This window comes from Tribolium castaneum, chromosome 1, assembly GCF_031307605.1.
Source record: "Tribolium castaneum strain GA2 chromosome 1, icTriCast1.1, whole genome shotgun sequence".
Classification (NCBI taxonomy): Eukaryota; Metazoa; Arthropoda; class Insecta; order Coleoptera; family Tenebrionidae; genus Tribolium; species Tribolium castaneum.
The window spans coordinates 10,151,752-10,170,002 of NC_087394.1; the positions used below are offsets into that span (position 1 = coordinate 10,151,752).

Here is an 18,251-nt window from a genome sequence, read left to right on the forward strand (position 1 = left end):
GGTTTGTCGGTAGAATATTTAAATACAGGGTGAACCAAGTTGTACCGCCATTCGAAAAGTCAAAAAAGTCGTTAGAGATAATTAGCCTTTTTTTATATTATATTTTAAACAAGCAAAACAAAATAATTTTATTATTCATTACACAAACAAAAGTTTATATGGGCAAAATATACAGGCGTTCAATAAATCCGATAATACTTGTGTTTGACGAAACCAACTGCATTTCTGAAAACAGTATGTCAAAGCTAATGCTTTTCTTCTCGATTTGATGTATTTTTTATTTTCAATAAGGTTTTATAAACGCAAAACAAATCGAATTAAATAGGACCAAAAAATTCAGTCTGTAAAAAGATGACATTTTGAATTTTTTTCGAAGTGATCCTTGTATAGAATCAATTTCAAATTTATGTTAACTTGCTGGCCAAAGATTAAACAAGTTACAAACAAAATTCGAAGTCGTACAACACACGCATTTTTTTCTTAACGGATTTTCTGAAGACATGTCATTTCAGACAATATTCGTGGTCTTTAAGCCTAATTTAGACACATATCACTAAGCTCGGACACAAGTAGTGCACTTTTTGACGATTTTGAGTGGCCCTTTAACAAATTTGGAAAGAAAGGTAAGTCATCAATGAAAGCAGCCGCACATTCTGGAATTATTTAACTTCTGCATTTGTAAGAACCATTGTCGTTGACATACGTTTTCTCATTCTAGGACAGCACACAGAAACACAAAAAGTTTTAGTGTGTAACCTATTTAACCCAAAAAAAAAATAAGTCGCGCTTACACAATAAAAAACATTGATTAAAAAGTAAAAAAATCTTGAATTTTTTTCGGATTAGATACCTCTAATGTGGAGTTAAAACGAAACAATAATTTATTTAAAAATAATACTATTTTTTATAGTTATTAATAATACAAGTGCAAAAACATAAGCCTAAAGTTCGAGGGCTGTAGACATCCAAGAACTTTAAGCGTTTTCGCTTAAATTTAAACGTATTTTAATTAGATTTAAAACACGTTCCTACGGGAAACGTGTTCTTATAAAAGTAAAAACGCGTTGATGTGAGAAATGTGTTTTAAAATAGTACTTATAATCTAGGATTCAGATATTAAAAAGAAGGCTTAAAATGTTACCAACAAAAAAAGTTATAATTTTTTCTATTCCCAAATACTTTATTTGATTCGTTACACTTTAATGGAACTCATTAAGATACAGATTTTTTATTACGATACTGGCTCGTGACGAATAGAAATACAGTGTGGCGACCACGAGGACAACTTGCGACCAATGAGAATGTAACATTTAAAAATAAATTCGACATTTTGAAAAAAAAATAAGTTTTTTATTTTAACCGGTTGGATTTTAGAAAAAAAGTGTAAGTAACTCTCATTTATCGAAAGGCTATTATGACACTCGTGCTTTTTACGACACTCGCGAAGGCATAAATGTTTCATAAAGTTGCTATTTACGTTGCATTAACAAATAAAGCGTTAAAATACCAAAGGGGCTAAGTGCCATTTTCTTCTAAAATGAGATTACGTAAAAAACCTAAAGGCCGTGGGGAATAATGTCACAAAAAAGATATGCACTAAAAAAAATTACGGCTATGATAAAGTTGCTAAAACTTGTAAGTACGTAACTGCTACTGTATCTTTAAACAAGTTTTAACTGAATAACTATTTTTTTTTATTTTGGCACTTTCCCCCTTTGATATTTTTAGGCCTCATATGTCAAATTACGTAATTATACATATACTAAAAATTGACTGTAAATCTATTTGCCTAAATTGCTTTTCAAATTTTAGTTTTTTGTAACGTGGAAATAAGAATCTATGAAAATTTCAATACACAAATTTGTTAATTTCGTTACTATTTTTCTTTTTGTATAAACCCGATATTTTTCAAATTTTTTTATTATCATTTTATGTGCTCTGGTTTATTATGTAAAGTAATTGTTGTGGCAAATAAGGTTTTTCGAATTATTAGTTAAAAAATAATTTGCATAGTTGATTCGTCGTTGATCGACATTTAGAAACAAAATTCGCATAACTGAAAAACAATGTTCTATTCTCAAAATAGTACAATGTGTTCAACAATGGTTGTTCACCAAGTCATAATTTGAATCTAGTGTGCCGCTTAATTCAAACTGAGAATGCCTTCATAGTGACAGATTCGTCAAAATAAAATAAAAAGGTTTCAAAACCAAAAACAAAAGAATACACAACAACAAAAATCACGGAAATATAAACCCTAAATCAAGATAAACCCTCCACTTGAAACAACTTTGCCGAAAAATACAAAAAAATAATAAAGAGTTGTATGCATGAGGCGACACATTGAATTTGAATTCCATTGGCTTCTTAATGAACAATTTTTGAACATCCTGTATATGTTCATAATGTTTATCATTATCAGTAATTACTTTCTAAAGGCACGTACTAGTCAAAACAGTAAGATCTCGAAATAAAAAAAAGTAAAACGACAATGCCTTGCTATTTTTTCACGGAAGCACACAGCATAAAGTAATTACCTACAATCAAAATTTTGAAAAGCTGTAAACATTAAAATATAAAAGCATAAAATCTGAAATGTGCTACTACTGTTGCCAACAGGCGATAGATGGCGATTTACTCATCGATTCGATTGTAAGTAAAATGACAAAAGCCTTGATAATAATTTGTTGTCGCAATTTTTCACAAGTGAGGGGTTGTTTCAACCTTTACTCTTTTCTCTTGAAATGGGAGCTACTTTTTGCTAGAAGTCTTTTAGCTAAATACGAGCTCAAAATTTGCCATAAAAAACAAAACGCGACCCTTAATTATTAGCTGTGTTATTGAACACTTGTATCTCCTTAACGTGTTTTCATTCAATACAGTTTAATAATTATTTGTGCAAGATAATGAAATAGATCAACCACCGGATCAAAAATCGTAACTGGTACACCATGCCACCAAATCGCTCGATATTATAGTTTCTCAAGTAATAAAAGTGTAACTACGCAATCACTAAGCAATACTTCCATGTTACATGTGATAAAAGTTCACCTCTTGTCAGAAATTGAAACAATTTCACAAAATGCCAATCATCATAAAAGACATCGAGTGGTCCCAAACCGACAATACAGTAACCATAAAGGTCCCTCTAAGAGGAATCCATCATTCCAAAGTGGACATTTTTTACTCGAAATTATACATCAAAGCATCTTTCGAACAATACTTCTTCGAAGTTTTTCTCTACAAACAAATTGACCCGAAAACCAGCAGTTGTACGTTCACCTCAACGCACATTTTATTCGAATTAATAAAATGCGAAGCAACAACTTGGGAAAACCTCGAACTGGGCATACCGAAGGCCGAAAAACAACAACTGAAAAAAACATACATCGAAGAAGAACATAAGCGAATCCAGGAAGAACAAACCGAACGTTTGAACAAAAAAAGCGAGTTAAAGAGACTTGCAGTGCGTGAACAAATGGCACTCGATGCCGACCTGCGAGAAAAAATCGAAAACATCAAGAAGGACGAAAAGGAAAATGCGTTAAAAGAGTTCGAAATTATGCCACAGACTGGCCGTAAGACAACAGATAAAACGAAGATTAAAAGCAGTCAAAAGAAAAAGGTGAGACCACCGGCTTCGCCGGCGCCTCCACCAAAACCCCAAGTGTTGCCTCCACCCAGATCAAGCCAAACAATCACAGTTTCGTTCACTCCGAGAGAATTTCCCACTCCTTGCAGAGAATCGAGACTGGAGGAAGAGAACGAGTGGCTGAGAAAACAAGCAGAAGCAAGAAGATCGGTTGGGTTTATTAGCGAAGATCTACGTCCCGAAGAACACAATCCGCAGTTTTTGAAAAGTAAAGGCGACGAATTTCTAAGAAGTCGCAATTATTTAGGAGCAGTGAGTGCATACAGTTTTGGAATTACACTTAATGACAAGTTTGCTGATCTTTATGTTGGGAGGGCCGAAGCGCATTTTGCTCTAGGTAAGCGCTATTGTTATCTGAAAATATTATTTTTATCTTGACAAAAACCCCGTAAAGGTTTTCACCACAAAAGTTTGTAGATATTTCTAATAAATGCGAAGACGCGAGGAGTCAACGGTTGAAAACATTTTTAATATCATTGTTCTGTTCTTAAATATTTTGATCAGCTAGATTTTGATATTCCACTTGGTGTCTTCTTTTATTTATTTATTTATTTATTTAATTTTCTGACGCATTAAAGTTACGGAAAATTACCATAGAAAAATAATTGAAAGAATTCTTTAATTTATATTTTAACTTACGTTAAGTAACTTGTTGACATAAATTATTTTGTAATTATATTAGTTGTTATAAACTATAAAAACGCCAACGTCGCATTTTACCGATTTTTTTTTAACAAGATTAATAAAATTCTAAAATAGACGATATAATGTTTAGATCTCTCATTGAAAGTATAAATTACATTAGCTATTATTTTTTGAAGTGCATGAATAATTTAAAACAGCTAGGTAATTTTGAAAGAAAATGCGACGTTGGCGTTTTTATAGTTTTGAAACAGCTTAAATCATTGTTCATTTTTTTGGCAAATTAATTAAAAAATGGTTCTATGACATGTTTGAATATTTTTGTAGTTGTGAACTCGAATTTGGTATTAACTTAATGTATCACTCTACTCGTATTAGTATTGCCAGAATATCAGATTAAATCCTGAAGTCCTTATTAATAATTAAGGGCTTATTAATAAAATAAATTAATTAATTAATAATAATAACACTGTAAAAATATTATTAATTACTGATTGAAATTTATGAATAATCTTAACTTTTTTAAAATGTTTTTATTTGTATTTACGTAATTTATAGACTCCGACATTAGTTTTACGTCAAGCTTTTTTTATTCTTTAGTATTTAAATGTTGATTGTTTCTTTATTTATTGAAATTTTTAAAATTAATTCCTACGTGTTTATTTTCAAGTTGTGTTGCTTTATGTTGACTTCAACATTAATTTATCTTAACTTTTCATCTAAAAAACACTCAGAATAAGGATTTAAATTTCTGCATTTTATTAACTCTTTTAAATGGCAAAATAAGTTGAGTAGATATGCCACTTATTTGTTAAAAAACAAATAGGTTGTTCTACAGTAATTTAAAAAAAGTTGCTCTATTCTATGCGAATTCCTTGTCTAATTGTTTACATTATTTGGCTTACAGTTAAAAGAAGATATCATCGAAAAAAATTTGGCTTGAATTGAATAAAGAAAATACAAAATACAAAAGCGAAATTTTGAAAACAATTATCCTTTACACACATTTCCAGTAGTTGCCTAATCGTAACCTTTTTCTTTAATAAATGGTTCTATAGAAATATGTTATTAGATACATTCTCTGTAACCCAAACATCAATAATTGTTAGCGTTTATACCGTGAGTTTTTCTAAAATTTTGATCTAGTTATCCATAATAGTTACGTTAACCCGATGTTCATGTTGGAAATAATGATTAAAAATATTTTTATGTTCTTCTATGAACATTTTGGACATATTGACAGATAAAGCAATGCTGAAGTTACTTATGCAATATATTTCACTGCTGAGGTAACCGTCATGGATAACTTGATAAAAAAAATCGCTTGGTAATATAAAACTGATTAAGGCCCAGTTGTTGGAAACATATTTAACGGAGAGACAAATTTTATTTAAACCTCAGTTTAAACATATGAATACCAATTAAATTAGCAACTATTTGTAACGTCGTAACTGATATATAAAATTTAACTGAAGTTTAATTGTAGCAGAAACCGAGCCTAAATGTTTTCATTTGCACATGCCAGGTATTATAAACAAATATTTATTTGGCAAATCTCCCTGTAAATTTTTTTCTATTGTTACAAAAACACTCTGTATTATTCATTAAAAGTCCTGATTTTGGACTAGGAAGCAAGATACCTATTTATGTGTACTGTAAACTAAATTGTGTTTTGCTCAAATAATACCAAAACTTGACAGTCGTAATAAAAATTTACTTGTTCTCTTTTAAATTTAAAAAGAGACGTAATTTTGAGATGACCACATATTCTCAAAAATTCATAAGCAATATATATTCAAATTCAAAATATTTCATAGAAAAATTATGTCTAAAACCGTAATAAAAAAATTAAAAGAATTCATTAGAAACTCAGTCAATACAATTAAAAATATAAAAGAAAATGTAAGGGACACAGTTATGTCTCTTCGAAAAGTGTGAGACTTTAAACCCTAAAAACTGTTAAAGACAAGCAAAGATTACTTCTTTTACAATATCATATTATAAAAAAAACCCATTTCATAAACAACCATCTATTATCAAACAAACAAATTTAAACAACAAACATTGTTTCAGGAAATTATAACAAGGCCGTTAAGGATTGCAGCACAGCTATAGACCTCATGAAACCCGAAGTTCCCTCAAATTTGAGAGAAAGAGCTCTGTGTATCGGCACACGTGGCATTGCCTTAGTTAAGTTAGGACTAATTAGAGAAGGAATTGGTGAACTGAAAGCAAGTCTTGCTCTCATCCCCAACGAAAGTTTCAGTTTGCAACTAGAGGAAGCTCTGGATAGTTTAAATAACACTGATTAACAGTCTCATTTTTAATTATTTTACAACACCTACATAATATACAAATAATTAACTCTCTATCTTACTTTTCTTTAAACCTAGCGACCTAAGCAACGCGTTCGGCGACGGATCCCGTCCTCTAAACTTCCTAAAAACTTTACTAGGATGGCAACTACCTCCCAAGGCCAAAAACGTTTCCCTATATCTCTTCCCTACATCTCTAATTTTTTGATCATCTCCCTGCACTTCATGAAACGCACTGTACACATCAGCGGCAATCATCCTCGACCAGACGTGCGAGTAATAAGCCGCAGCCCACTCCTCTGTAAAAATCTGCGTAAAGGAACAAGGATGCGAGTCGAGTTTATCAAGAGGGAAGCACCGGAACTGCGGCCACAACTTCTTCACTATTTCCAGCCAATACTCGGTCGAATGATGCAGTTCTAAATCAAGCGCCGCCAAATACAACTCCCTCGATAAGTCAATCCCGGCCAAGTGCTTGTGCGCCTCCATCAAGCAATCAAACATACTTTCGGGGAGTTTCTCCCGACTGTGACAATGGCAAGAAATGTTCTGCATTATCTCCTTGCTGTACAACCAGTGGGCCAGGACGTGGCCACTGACTTCGACCGCATCCCACTCAATATTCGAGGACCCTGAGACTTCTGAGTACGTGGTTCGAGTGAGTAAATGCTGGAGGGCTAAGCCAAACTTGTGGAACAAGTGTTTGACTTCTTTGAACGTCAAGTGAGATTGTTTGTTGCCTGAAGGGGGCTCGAAGTTGAAGATGAGGGCTGCTAATGGTTTAGTCGCGGTGATTTTGCTTTGACTTTGGATGCCAACCATCCAACCGTTGCTTTGCTGGATGGTTATTTTCTCGTCTGAGCGCGCGTACGGGTCGAGGTAAAACCCGGCAATGGGGGCGCTTGTCTGGGGCTCGAAAATATCGTAGAATTTGACGTCTTTGTGCCAGGTGGATATGTCGTTTCGTTGTTTGATCACCACATTGAACAATCTCTCACACAGCTCAAACAAGCCGGTTAAAACCGTGGGCAAGGGAAAATAATTCTTGAACTCCTCCTCGTTGTAATCGAACAGTGTTTTGAGCTGTTTCTTCCTCCAATACGGGACGTCCCACAGTTCGATTCTACCCCCCTTGAACCCTCTTTCAAGTTAAAATTTGTATAAACTGGCCAATTCACTTTTTTGTGCTGGTTTGATACTTTAAAAGAGTTTGTTCAATATACTGTTAAAAAAATAGTAGTGTTTTATTAAAAAAAAAACAAATAAAAAAACAAGAACTAAAAAAGTCAAAGAAGAACATAACCGAATCCAAGAAGAACAAATCGAACGTTTGCACAAAAGCGACATAGACTTGCGTGAAGAAATGACGCTCAATGCAAATTTGCGAGAAAAAATCAAAAACATTATGAAAGACGAGAATAAAACGCATAAAAGAGTTCGAAATTATACCACAAACCAGCCATAAAACAGACAAAACAAAGATTAGAAGCAGTCAAAAGATAAAAGTGAAACTGGCGCATCCACCAAAATCTCACGTTTTGCCTTCAAACAGATCAAGCCAAACAATCACAGTTTCGGTCAGTTTGAAAAAACTTTCCACCTCTTGTAAAAAATTGAAACAGGAAAAAAAGAACGAGTGGCTTACAAAACAAACAGAAACAAGAAGGTCCGTGGTATTTAGAACACAATCCGCAGTATTTGAAAAATAATTGCGACGATTTTCTAATAAGTCAGAATTATTTATCAGAAGCAGTGAGTGCATACAGTTTTGGAATTACTCTAAATGACAAGTTTGCCAATCTTTTTCTTTAGGTAAGGTAAGGTCGTCTTAGGTTGCCGCTATGAAATGATTGTTTTTGCTGCGACAAAGAACCCCATGAAGGTTTTTAGCACAAAAGTTTGGACAGCTAAGTGCGATTATTTTTTTAATATCTCTCTTCCATTATTAATTGTTTTGAAGAACAAAAAAGAGCAGATTTTTGAAAAAGATGATAGTTGTAATTACATTCAATTATTCAAACATATAAGTCATCTTAGTTTTAATGTCTAGTCTTGCACTAATTTTGTTTGCACAGTTTATCTGTACAACCAGTTTAATAAAATTTGATTGTACGTTTAGGGGGCCCTTAAGGTTGAACTGTACTGGGCTCACGGTCCAGGCGGGCGTGCGAATGCACTAATTTGAAACTCAATTTTTAAGAAGAATAATAAACAAAACCGTTTTTTTACAATTGGATGATGTTCTTAGGTTCACTTATTACCTCACAGATCAGTTCTTATCTCGATTTAAATATTTGTAACTAAGTTATAACGAGGTAAACAGCGTAATGATCTTAATGTTTTTATGGAAAAACCTACAGTTCAAGTGGCATAAAAAATATAGTATTACAAGTAAGTCATATACAAAACCTATAAAAAAAATTATCAAAAAATACAGTACCATTTTTTAATTAAAAAATAAAAAGGCTAAAAATTGAGGTTTTTTTCATTTTATTTTTGAATGACACTAACAATTTTTTTCAAATTTATGTATATTGTTCCTTAAGTCCTCAAAAAATCACCATATTTTTTTCAAGCAATTTGAACTTACAGTTTTTTTAATAGAACAACAAATTAAATCGACTTTTTTTTAACCCGTTTAAACTCGGTAACAAATACTTAAAATGAAATACAAACTGACCTGTGAGGTATTGACTGAATTTAGGAACAACATATAATTGTAAAGAAAGCATTGTGTTTAATACTTTTCTTAAAAATCCAATTTCAAATTTTGCGTTCAAGCGCTTGCTTGAACAGACGTTCTCAGTATAGTCCAACCTTAAGAGAAAAAAAAAATGTTGGAAATTTTCATACTTCACTTGAATAGGTTTTTAAATTATATGCATTAACAGAAATGATTTTCTTAAAGGATTAAAAATATTAAAAAGCACAAACAAAAAATAAAATTTGAAGAAACTGATGTTAGATTATTCGTTTGTTTAATAGCTAATTTAATCACTATAATTACCCGATACTTAATACAGTCTCTATTCAAACTGCAACTTTATGCTAATTTTAATGTTTTTTTTTTAGTCTATAACTGGGAAAATCATATCATATGTGTGAATAAATTTATTCTCATTTATTTGGTATTCACTGAACGTATTGCCGGAATATCAAAGAGAATTTTAATTTTTGCATGTTTAAATTAATTCTTTGTTATTATTATTAGTATTTAGTTTTTAGATTTGACCAACACATAAGGACTGATTTAGTGCGAATAATAATTATTCCAAAAAAATAAGGTAACATCTAAAATAAAACATGTTAAAGTCTCTAAACTAAGTCTGACTTGTTTTTCAGGTGGATGGTATCATTTTACCTTTCGTAACAGGTCCCTAAAAATTAAGGAATAGAGAATAGAGGAATAGGGAGATCTTCATATCCGCATTTTATTTATTTATTTTGAATGGCAAGTGATTGATGAGTAAGCCATTTTTCCCGCATTTAGAGCTGTTGAACACATGTGTTGTGTTTAACAAATCCGTTATTTTACAATAATTTAAATAACAAAATAGCTTTAAAGGATTGGATTTCCTAGATAAAATTCCAGGACGTCATACCTTTAATTATTCTACTGCAATACCTAAGAAAACGGACGTTTCATATGCAACCATGTAATAAGAAAATTAAAAAAATTGGTTTTAGAAAATTATAATAAGGCCGTTAAGGATTTCAGCGCAGCTTTAGACCTCTAAATTTGAGAGAAAGAGCTTTGTGCATCGACACACGTGGCAATGCATTAGTTAAGTTAGGACTAATCAGAGAAAGTTTCATTTGCAACTAGAGGAAGCTCTGGATAGTTTAAATAACACAGACTAACAGTCTCATTTTTAATTATTTTACAACACCTACATAATATACAAATAATTAACTCTCTATCTTACTTTTCTTTAAACCTAGCGACCTAAGCAACGCATTCGGCGACGGATCCCGTCCTCTAAACTTCCTAAAAACTTTACTAGGATGGCAACTACCTCCCAAGGCCAAAAACGTTTCCCTATATCTCTTCCCTACATCTCTAATTTTTTGGTCATCTCCCTGCACTTCATGAAACGCACTGTACACATCAGCGGCAATCATCCTCGACCAGACGTGCGAGTAATAAGTCGCAGCCCACTCCTCTGTAAAAATCTGCGTAAAGGAACAAGGATGCGAGTCGAGTTTATCAAGAGGGAAGCACCGGAACTGCGGCCACAACTTCTTCACTATTTCCAGCCAATACTCGGTCGAATGATGCAGTTCTAAATCAAGCGCCGCCAAATACAACTCCCTCGATAAGTCAATCCCGGCCAAGTGCTTGTGCGCCTCCATCAAGCAATCAAACATACTTTCGGGGAGTTTCTCCCGACTGTGACAATGGCAAGAAATGTTCTGCATTATCTCCTTGTTGTACAGCCAGTGGGCCAGGACGTGGCCACTGACTTCGACCGCATCCCACTCAATATTCGAGGACCCTGAGACTTCTGAGTACGTGGTTCGAGTGAGTAAATGCTGGAGGGCTAAGCCAAACTTGTGGAACAAATGTTTGACTTCTTTGAACGTCAAGTGAGATTGTTTGTTGCCTGAAGGGGGCTCGAAGTTGAAGATGAGGGCTGCTAATGGTTTAGTCGCGGTGATTTTGCTCTGACTTTGGATGCCAACCATCCAACCGTTGCTTTGCTGGATGGTTATTTTCTCGTCTGAGCGCGCGTAAGGGTCGAGATAAAACCCGGCAATGGGGGCGCTTGTCTGGGGCTCGAAAATATCGTAGAATTTGACGTCTTTGTGCCAGGTGGATATGTCGTTTCGTTGTTTGATCACCACATTGAACAATCTCTCACACAGCTCAAACAAACCAGTTAAAACCGTGGGTAGGGGAAAATAATTCTTGAACTCCTCCTCGTTGTAATTGAACAGTGTTTTGAGCTGTTTCTTCCTCCAAAACGGGACGTCCCACAGTTCGATTCTACCCCCCTTGAACCCTCTTTCAAGTTAAAATTTGTATAAACTGGCCAATTCACTTTTTTGTGCTGGTTTGATACTTTAAAAGAGTTTGTTCAATATACTGTTAAAAAAATAGTAGTGTTTTATTGAAAAAAAAAAAAATCAAATAAAAAACAAGAACTAAAAAAGTCAAAGAAGAACATAACCGAATCCAAGAAGAACAAATCGAACGTTTGAACAAAAGCGACATAGACTTGCGTGAAGAAATGACGCTCAATGCAAATTTGCGAGAAAAAAAAAACATTATGAAATACGAGAATAAAACGCATAAAAGAGTTCGAAATTATACCACAAACCAGTCATAAAACAGACAAAACGAAGATTAAAAGCAGTCAAAAGATGAAAGTGAAACCGGCGCATCCACCAAAATCTCACGTTTTGCCTTCAAACAGATCAAGCCAAACAATCACAGTTTCGATCAGTCTGAAAAAATTTTCCACTTCTTGTAAAAAATTGAAACAGGAAAAAAAGAACGAGTGGCTTACAAAATAAACAGAAGCAAGAAGGTCCGTGGTGTTTAGAACACAATCCGCAGTTTTTGAAAAGTATTTGCGACGATTTTCTAAGAAGTCGGAATTATTTATTAGCAGTGAGTGCATACAGTTTTGGAATTACTCTAAATGACAAGTTTGCCGATCTTTTTCTCTAGGTAAGGTAAGGTCGTCTTAGGTTGCCGCTATGAAATGATTGGTTTTGCTGCGACAAAACACTCCATGAAGGTTTTTACCACAAAAGTGTGAACTGCTAAATGCGATTATTTTTTTAATATCTCTCTTCCATTATTAAATATTTTGAAGAACAAAAAGGAGCAGATTTTTGAAAAAGATGATAGGAGTAATTACATTCAATTATTCAAACGTATAAGTCATCTTAGTTTTAATGTCTAGTCTTGCACTAATTTTGTTTGCGCAGTTTATCTGTACAACCAGTTTAATAAAATTTGATTGTACGTTTAGGGGGCCCTTAAGGTTGAACTGTACTGGGCTCAGCGTCCAGGCGGGCGTGCGAATGCACTAATTTGAAATTCAATTTTTAACAAGAATAATACACAAAACAGTTTTTTTTTACAATTAGATGATGTTCTTAGCTTCATTTACTACTTCACAGATCAGTTCTTATCTCGATTTAAATATTTGTAACTAAGTTATAACGAGGTAAACAGCGTAATGATCTTAATGTTTTTATGGAAAAACCTGCAGTTCAAGTGGCATAAAAAATATAGTATTACAAGTAAGTCATATACAAAACCTATAAAAAAAAATATCAAAAAATACAGTACCATTTTTTAATTAAAAAATAAAAAGGCTAAAAATTGAGGTTTTTTCATTTTATTTTTAAATGACACTAACAATTTTTTTCAAATTTATGTATATTGTTCCTTAAGTCCTCAAAAAATCACCATATTTTTTTCAAGCAATTTGAACTTACAGTTTTTTTAATAGAACAACAAATTAAATCGACTTTTTAACCCGTTTAAACTCGGTAACAAATACTTAAAATGAAATACAAACTGACCTGTGAGGTAGTGACTGAATTTAGGAACAACATATAATTGTAAAGAAAGCATTGTGTTTATTACTTTTCTTAAAAATCCAATTTCAAATTTTGCGTTCAAGCGCTTGCTTGAACAGACGTTCTCAGTATAGTCCAACCTTAAGAGAAAAAAAAAATGTTGGAAATTTTCATACTTCACTTGAATAGGTTTTTAAATTATATGCATTAACAGAAATGATTTTCTTAAAGGATTAAAAATATTAAAAAGCACAAACAAAAAATAAAATTTGAAGAAACTGATGTTAGATTATTCGTTTGTTTAATAGCTAATTTAATCACTATAATTACCCGATACTTAATACAGTCTCTATTCAAACTGCAACTTTATGCTAATTTTAATGTTTTTTTTTAGTCTATAACTGGGAAAATCATATCATATGTGTGAATAAATTTATTCTCATTTATTTGGTATTCACTGAACGTATTGCCGGAATATCAAAGAGAATTTTAATTTTTGCATGTTTAAATTAATTCTTTGTTATTATTATTAGTATTTAGTTTTTAGATTTGACGAACACATAAGGACTGATTTAGTGCGAATAATAATTATTCCAAAAAAATAAGGTAACATCTAAAATAAAACATGTTAAAGTCTCTAAACTAATTCTGACTTGTTTTTCAGGTTGATTGTATCATTTTACCTTTCGTAACAGGTCCCGAAAAATTAAGGAATAGAGAATAGAGGAATAGGGAAGATCTTCATAACCGCATTTTATTTATTTATTTTGAATGGCAAGTGATTGATGAGTAAGCCATTTTTCCCGCATTTAGAGCTGTTGAACACATGTGTTGTGTTTAACAAATCCGTTATTTTACAATAATTTAAATAACAAAATAACTTTAAAAGATTGGATTTCCTAGATAAAGTTCCAGGTCGTCATACCTTTAATTATTCTACTGCAATACCTAAGAAAAAGGACGTTTCATAAGCAACCATGTAATAAGAAAATTTAAAAAATTGGTTTTAGAAAATTATAATAAGGCCGTTAAGGATTTCAGCGCAGCTTTAGACCTCTAAATTTGAGAGAAAGAGCTTTGTGCATCGACACACGTGGCATTGCCTTAGTTAAGTTAGGATTAATCAGAGAAAGTTTCATTTGCAACTAGAGGAAGCTCTGGACAGTTTAAATAACACAGATTAACAGTCTCATTTTTAATTATTTTACAACACCTACATAATATACAAATAATTAACTCTCTATCTTACTTTTCTTTAAACCTAGCGACCTAAGCAACGCGTTCGGCGACGGATCCCGTCCTCTAAACTTCCTAAAAACTTTACTAGGATGGCAACTACCTCCCAAGGCCAAAAACGTTTCCCTATATCTCTTCCCTACATCTCTAATTTTTTGGTCATCTCCCTGCACTTCATGAAACGCACTGTACACATCAGCGGCAATCATCCTCGACCAGACGTGCGAGTAATAAGCCGCAGCCCACTCCTCTGTAAAAATCTGCGTGAAGGAACAAGGATGCGAGTCGAGTTTATCAAGAGGGAAGCACCGGAACTGCGGCCACAACTTCTTCACTATTTCCAGCCAATACTCGGTCGAATGGTGCAGTTCTAAATCAAGCGCCGCCAAATACAGCTCTCTCGATAAGTCAATCCCGGCCAAGTGCTTGTGCGCCTCCATCAAGCAATCAAACATACTTTCGGGGAGTTTCTCCCGACTGTGACAATGGCAAGAAATGTTCTGCATTATCTCCTTATTGTACAGCCAGTGGGCCAGGACGTGGCCACTGACTTCGACCGCATCCCACTCAATATTCGAGGACCCTGAGACTTCTGAGTACGTGGTTCGAGTGAGTAAATGCTGGAGGGCTAAGCCAAACTTGTGGAACAAGTGTTTGACTTCTTTGAACGTCAAGTGAGATTGTTTGTTGCCTGAAGGGGGCTCAAAGTTGAAGATGAGGGCTGCTAATGGTTTAGTCGCGGTGATTTTGCTCTGACTTTGGATGCCAACCATCCAACCGTTGCTTTGCTGGATGGTTATTTTCTCGTCTGAGCGCGCGTACGGGTCGAGGTAAAACCCGGCAATGGGGGCGCTTGTCTGGGGCTCGAAAATATCGTAAAATTTGACGTCTTTGTGCCAGGTAGATATGTCGTTTCGTTGTTTGATCACCACATTGAACAATCTCTCACACAGCTCAAACAAACCGGTTAAAACCGTGGGTAGGGGAAAATAATTCTTGAACTCCTCCTCGTTGTAATTGAACAGTGTTTTGAGCTGTTTCTTCCTCCAATACGGAACGTCCCACAGTTCGATCCTACCCCCCTTGAACCCCCTTTCGAGGGCAAATTCGTACAAACTGGCCAGTTCAGTCTCTTGTGCCGGCTTAGCCTTCTCAAGGAGAGTATGCAACATACTGTTCACATTACCAACATTCTCTGCCATTTTCGTCTCCATTGAAAGATCAGCATACGTTTCAAAACCTAACAATTTAGCTAAATCGCGTCTCGCAAACCTAATTTCCTCCAAATGGACCCCCGTTGACAAATCACGATCCCCATAACCCGAGCCCCGACTTACCAACGCCTGCCAGACATTCCACCGTATTTCACGTTCAGGGCAATGTTCCATAATCGGCAAGTAAACATGGGGGTCCAGAGTCACCTTCCAGGGGCCATCGAGCGGTTTTAACGGATTTGAAGCCGTCGTTTTTAGCAAATCTAGCGGAAAATCGCGCACAATCGACGAGTCCCGGATGGTGTGAGAAAATTGTTTGGTACAAATGTCGACTTTTTGCTTGAACTGCAACCGCTCAGCTGTGAGTTTGTTAATGTGTTGCTTGAGCTGGACTTTCTGCGAGTCGGTGAGTTCCAGACCGTTTAGTTTGCCCTCCAAAGCGAATTTGTTCAATATCCTAGTTTCCTCCTCACTGTGGGGGGCTTCGCCCTGCAGTTCCCTTTTAACCGACTCGTAAATCACCGGACTGTTGAATTTCGCGGCACGGGCCCGTTTTGCGCGGTCGTGGATGGCCAAGTAGCTTTTGGTGGGCATTAGACTACTGTTACCTAAGTAGAGCGTTTTTGATAGCCCCCAGGTTAGGTCCAAGGGCGCCACGATCTCCTCCAGGACTTGAAACACGTCGTGGAAAATGTCAGTGGTTCCGGTTTCGCTTAACGATGTTTCGATTTCTTTCACACCGGCCTCCAAGTCGAGCGTTTGTTTGGCGATTGCTGCCATGCAATTTTCAATGGTGATGTTGCTGAATTCGGGCAAGCCGTCGTTCTGGAGGAGGGGGTTTTTCTCGGGTAAGTCTTCACCGATTTCTGGCACCCTGGAAGGTGGTAATCAGACTAAGGGGGCGAGGAATGGTCGCAACTTACAAAACGATGTAGCCATTTTTTCTAATGGAGTTGAGAAGTTGTGGCCGTCTTGACAAGATACGCTTTCCCAACAGTGTTAATGCCATTGTTAGTTGTTTTATTGAAAATTATTTTAAAAATATAACCTCAACATTTTTACCGCACGGGGTCGGCGGTCAACTTAGTGACTTTTACTAAATAAGATTTTCACGTTGCAGACCATGATTTATCAAGTTTTGGTACTGTACCACTTGTAATTTTCAAACAAGCTTGGTAAAAAATAAAAAGGCAAACAAATTCTCTCTCATTAGATTCTACTCTGCGTCTTTTTTCTTTTTTTCTATTTACATATTTCCTAAGATTCTTCTTTGATTCTTTTCTATAGATCAAAAATCAGGCTTCTTGATTCACGGTTCATCGCTGTTGTTTTTTTATTACTACCAACGTTTTGCCACCTTTTTTGGAGCTTCTTCAGGACTATACAAGGGAAATATTAAAAAATATATATCTTGCTTTATCTTAAGCTTTAACTAAAACAACGTGGAAGGGAACCATTTGGTTAAACGGATATCATAGACAGCTCTGAAGAATCCCAAAAAAGTGTCGAAACGTTGGTAGTATTTTTGTTTTTTTTTTATTTTTTTTTTAAGAATTTTTTTTTCATGTTCTACTTTGCGTTTTTCCAAAATTCGTTTATGGTTTTGTTTAGAGTTTTTCTACGTTATCTAACATTTTCCTGTCCTCATTTCTAAATTTTTCTTAAGATTCTTCTGTGATACTGGATCTTTCTTTAGATTATTTTGTAAACCCAGCTTCAGGTTTTTTTTATAAAATTCTCTTGACAAACTTCTTTATAGTTTTTGCTCTATGCTTTTTCTATATTTTCAAGATTATTTTAAAGATTTGTGTTTGTACTTTTCTCTTAGATTTTTCTTAAAATTCTTCTTTGATCCTTTTCTAAAGCCATTGATAGATTTGAAATCCAGACTCTTCTTTAGATTATTATTTCTTCCCTGCGTCTTCAAAATTCTTTTCTAGTTATTCCTTTAGAATTCTTTCAGATTATTCTTCTGCACTGTTTCTGTATTCTTATCTACAGTTTTCCTAATTTAAAATTTATCTCCGATTCTTATAAAGCCGTTTTTTTGATCTAAAATCTGGATTCTGCTTTAGATTCATGATTAACATGTCTAGATTTTCTATATAATTATTTTCTAGGCTCATTTTCTTATAAACACTTCTACATATTTGCAAAATTCTCTTTTGGATTCCACTGTGCGTTTTTAAAATATTCTTCTACGAGTACAATTTTGTTTAGAATTATTACAGATTACTCTTTAACATTATTTTGTTTCTGTACTCTTTTCTTTTTTTTTTCTAAAATCGTATGTAGATCCAAAACTTTATTAAATAAATTCTTCTGTTGATTTTTTTAATATCCTTGTTAAATTCTTTATTAACACTGTTCCTAGATTAGGTATGGTATAAATTCATCTTCAGATTTTTTTATAAATTATTTTAAAAACATTTCATCTACATTTATTTTAATCTTTTCATATTTTCTTTTAGATCTTACTCTGCTCTCTTTCAAGATTTTATCATGAATATTTTTTGTATTGTTTCTGCACTAAACTTTTATTTTATGCTTTGTTTTTAACCTTTAGCAATACCTATAAACTATAAAGACTCAAACGTCGTATTTTATTAAATTATTTTTTTTAATAAGAATGATAAAAATGTAAAATAGTTATTA

General features: G+C 34.0%; 4 protein-coding genes and 1 long non-coding RNA gene across 5 annotated transcripts; 2 read left to right on the forward strand and 3 right to left on the reverse strand.

The window, feature by feature from the left end:
* The first annotated feature begins 2,666 nt into the window (after positions 1 to 2,666).
* On the forward strand, positions 2,667 to 6,663 carry LOC660627 (dynein axonemal assembly factor 4). The gene is made up of 2 exons (XM_966843.4): positions 2,667 to 3,989; positions 6,368 to 6,663. Exons 1-2 carry the CDS (start codon positions 3,083 to 3,085, stop codon positions 6,604 to 6,606), a joined length of 1,146 nt encoding a protein of 381 aa, XP_971936.2. The 5' UTR covers positions 2,667 to 3,082; the 3' UTR covers positions 6,607 to 6,663.
* LOC135267898 (uncharacterized) lies at positions 6,603 to 10,479 on the reverse strand. Its single transcript, XM_064359719.1, is given in 2 exon segments — positions 6,603 to 7,807; positions 10,472 to 10,479. Coding segments are annotated over 2 exon segments (1,161 nt in total). The 3' UTR covers positions 6,603 to 6,654.
* On the reverse strand, positions 10,468 to 12,503 carry LOC100141719 (uncharacterized). Its single transcript, XM_064359736.1, has 2 exons — positions 12,493 to 12,503; positions 10,468 to 11,614 (listed from the first exon to the last, which is right to left on the reverse strand). Exons 1-2 carry the CDS (start codon positions 12,501 to 12,503, stop codon positions 10,519 to 10,521), a joined length of 1,107 nt encoding a protein of 368 aa, XP_064215806.1. The 3' UTR covers positions 10,468 to 10,518.
* A 270-nt stretch (positions 12,504 to 12,773) lies between these two features.
* LOC135266271 (uncharacterized) lies at positions 12,774 to 13,942 on the forward strand. Its single transcript, XR_010334172.1, has 3 exons — positions 12,774 to 12,864; positions 13,687 to 13,752; positions 13,811 to 13,942. It is a non-coding gene; the product is annotated as an uncharacterized LOC135266271 (long non-coding RNA).
* Positions 13,943 to 14,326: 384 nt separating this feature from the next.
* LOC660684 (uncharacterized) lies at positions 14,327 to 16,717 on the reverse strand. The gene is made up of 2 exons (XM_966896.5): positions 16,520 to 16,717; positions 14,327 to 16,470 (listed from the first exon to the last, which is right to left on the reverse strand). The coding sequence occupies exons 1-2, from the start codon at positions 16,603 to 16,605 to the stop codon at positions 14,379 to 14,381; spliced, it is 2,178 nt and encodes a 725-aa protein (XP_971989.2). The 5' UTR covers positions 16,606 to 16,717; the 3' UTR covers positions 14,327 to 14,378.
* Positions 16,718 to 18,251: the final 1,534 nt, after the last annotated feature.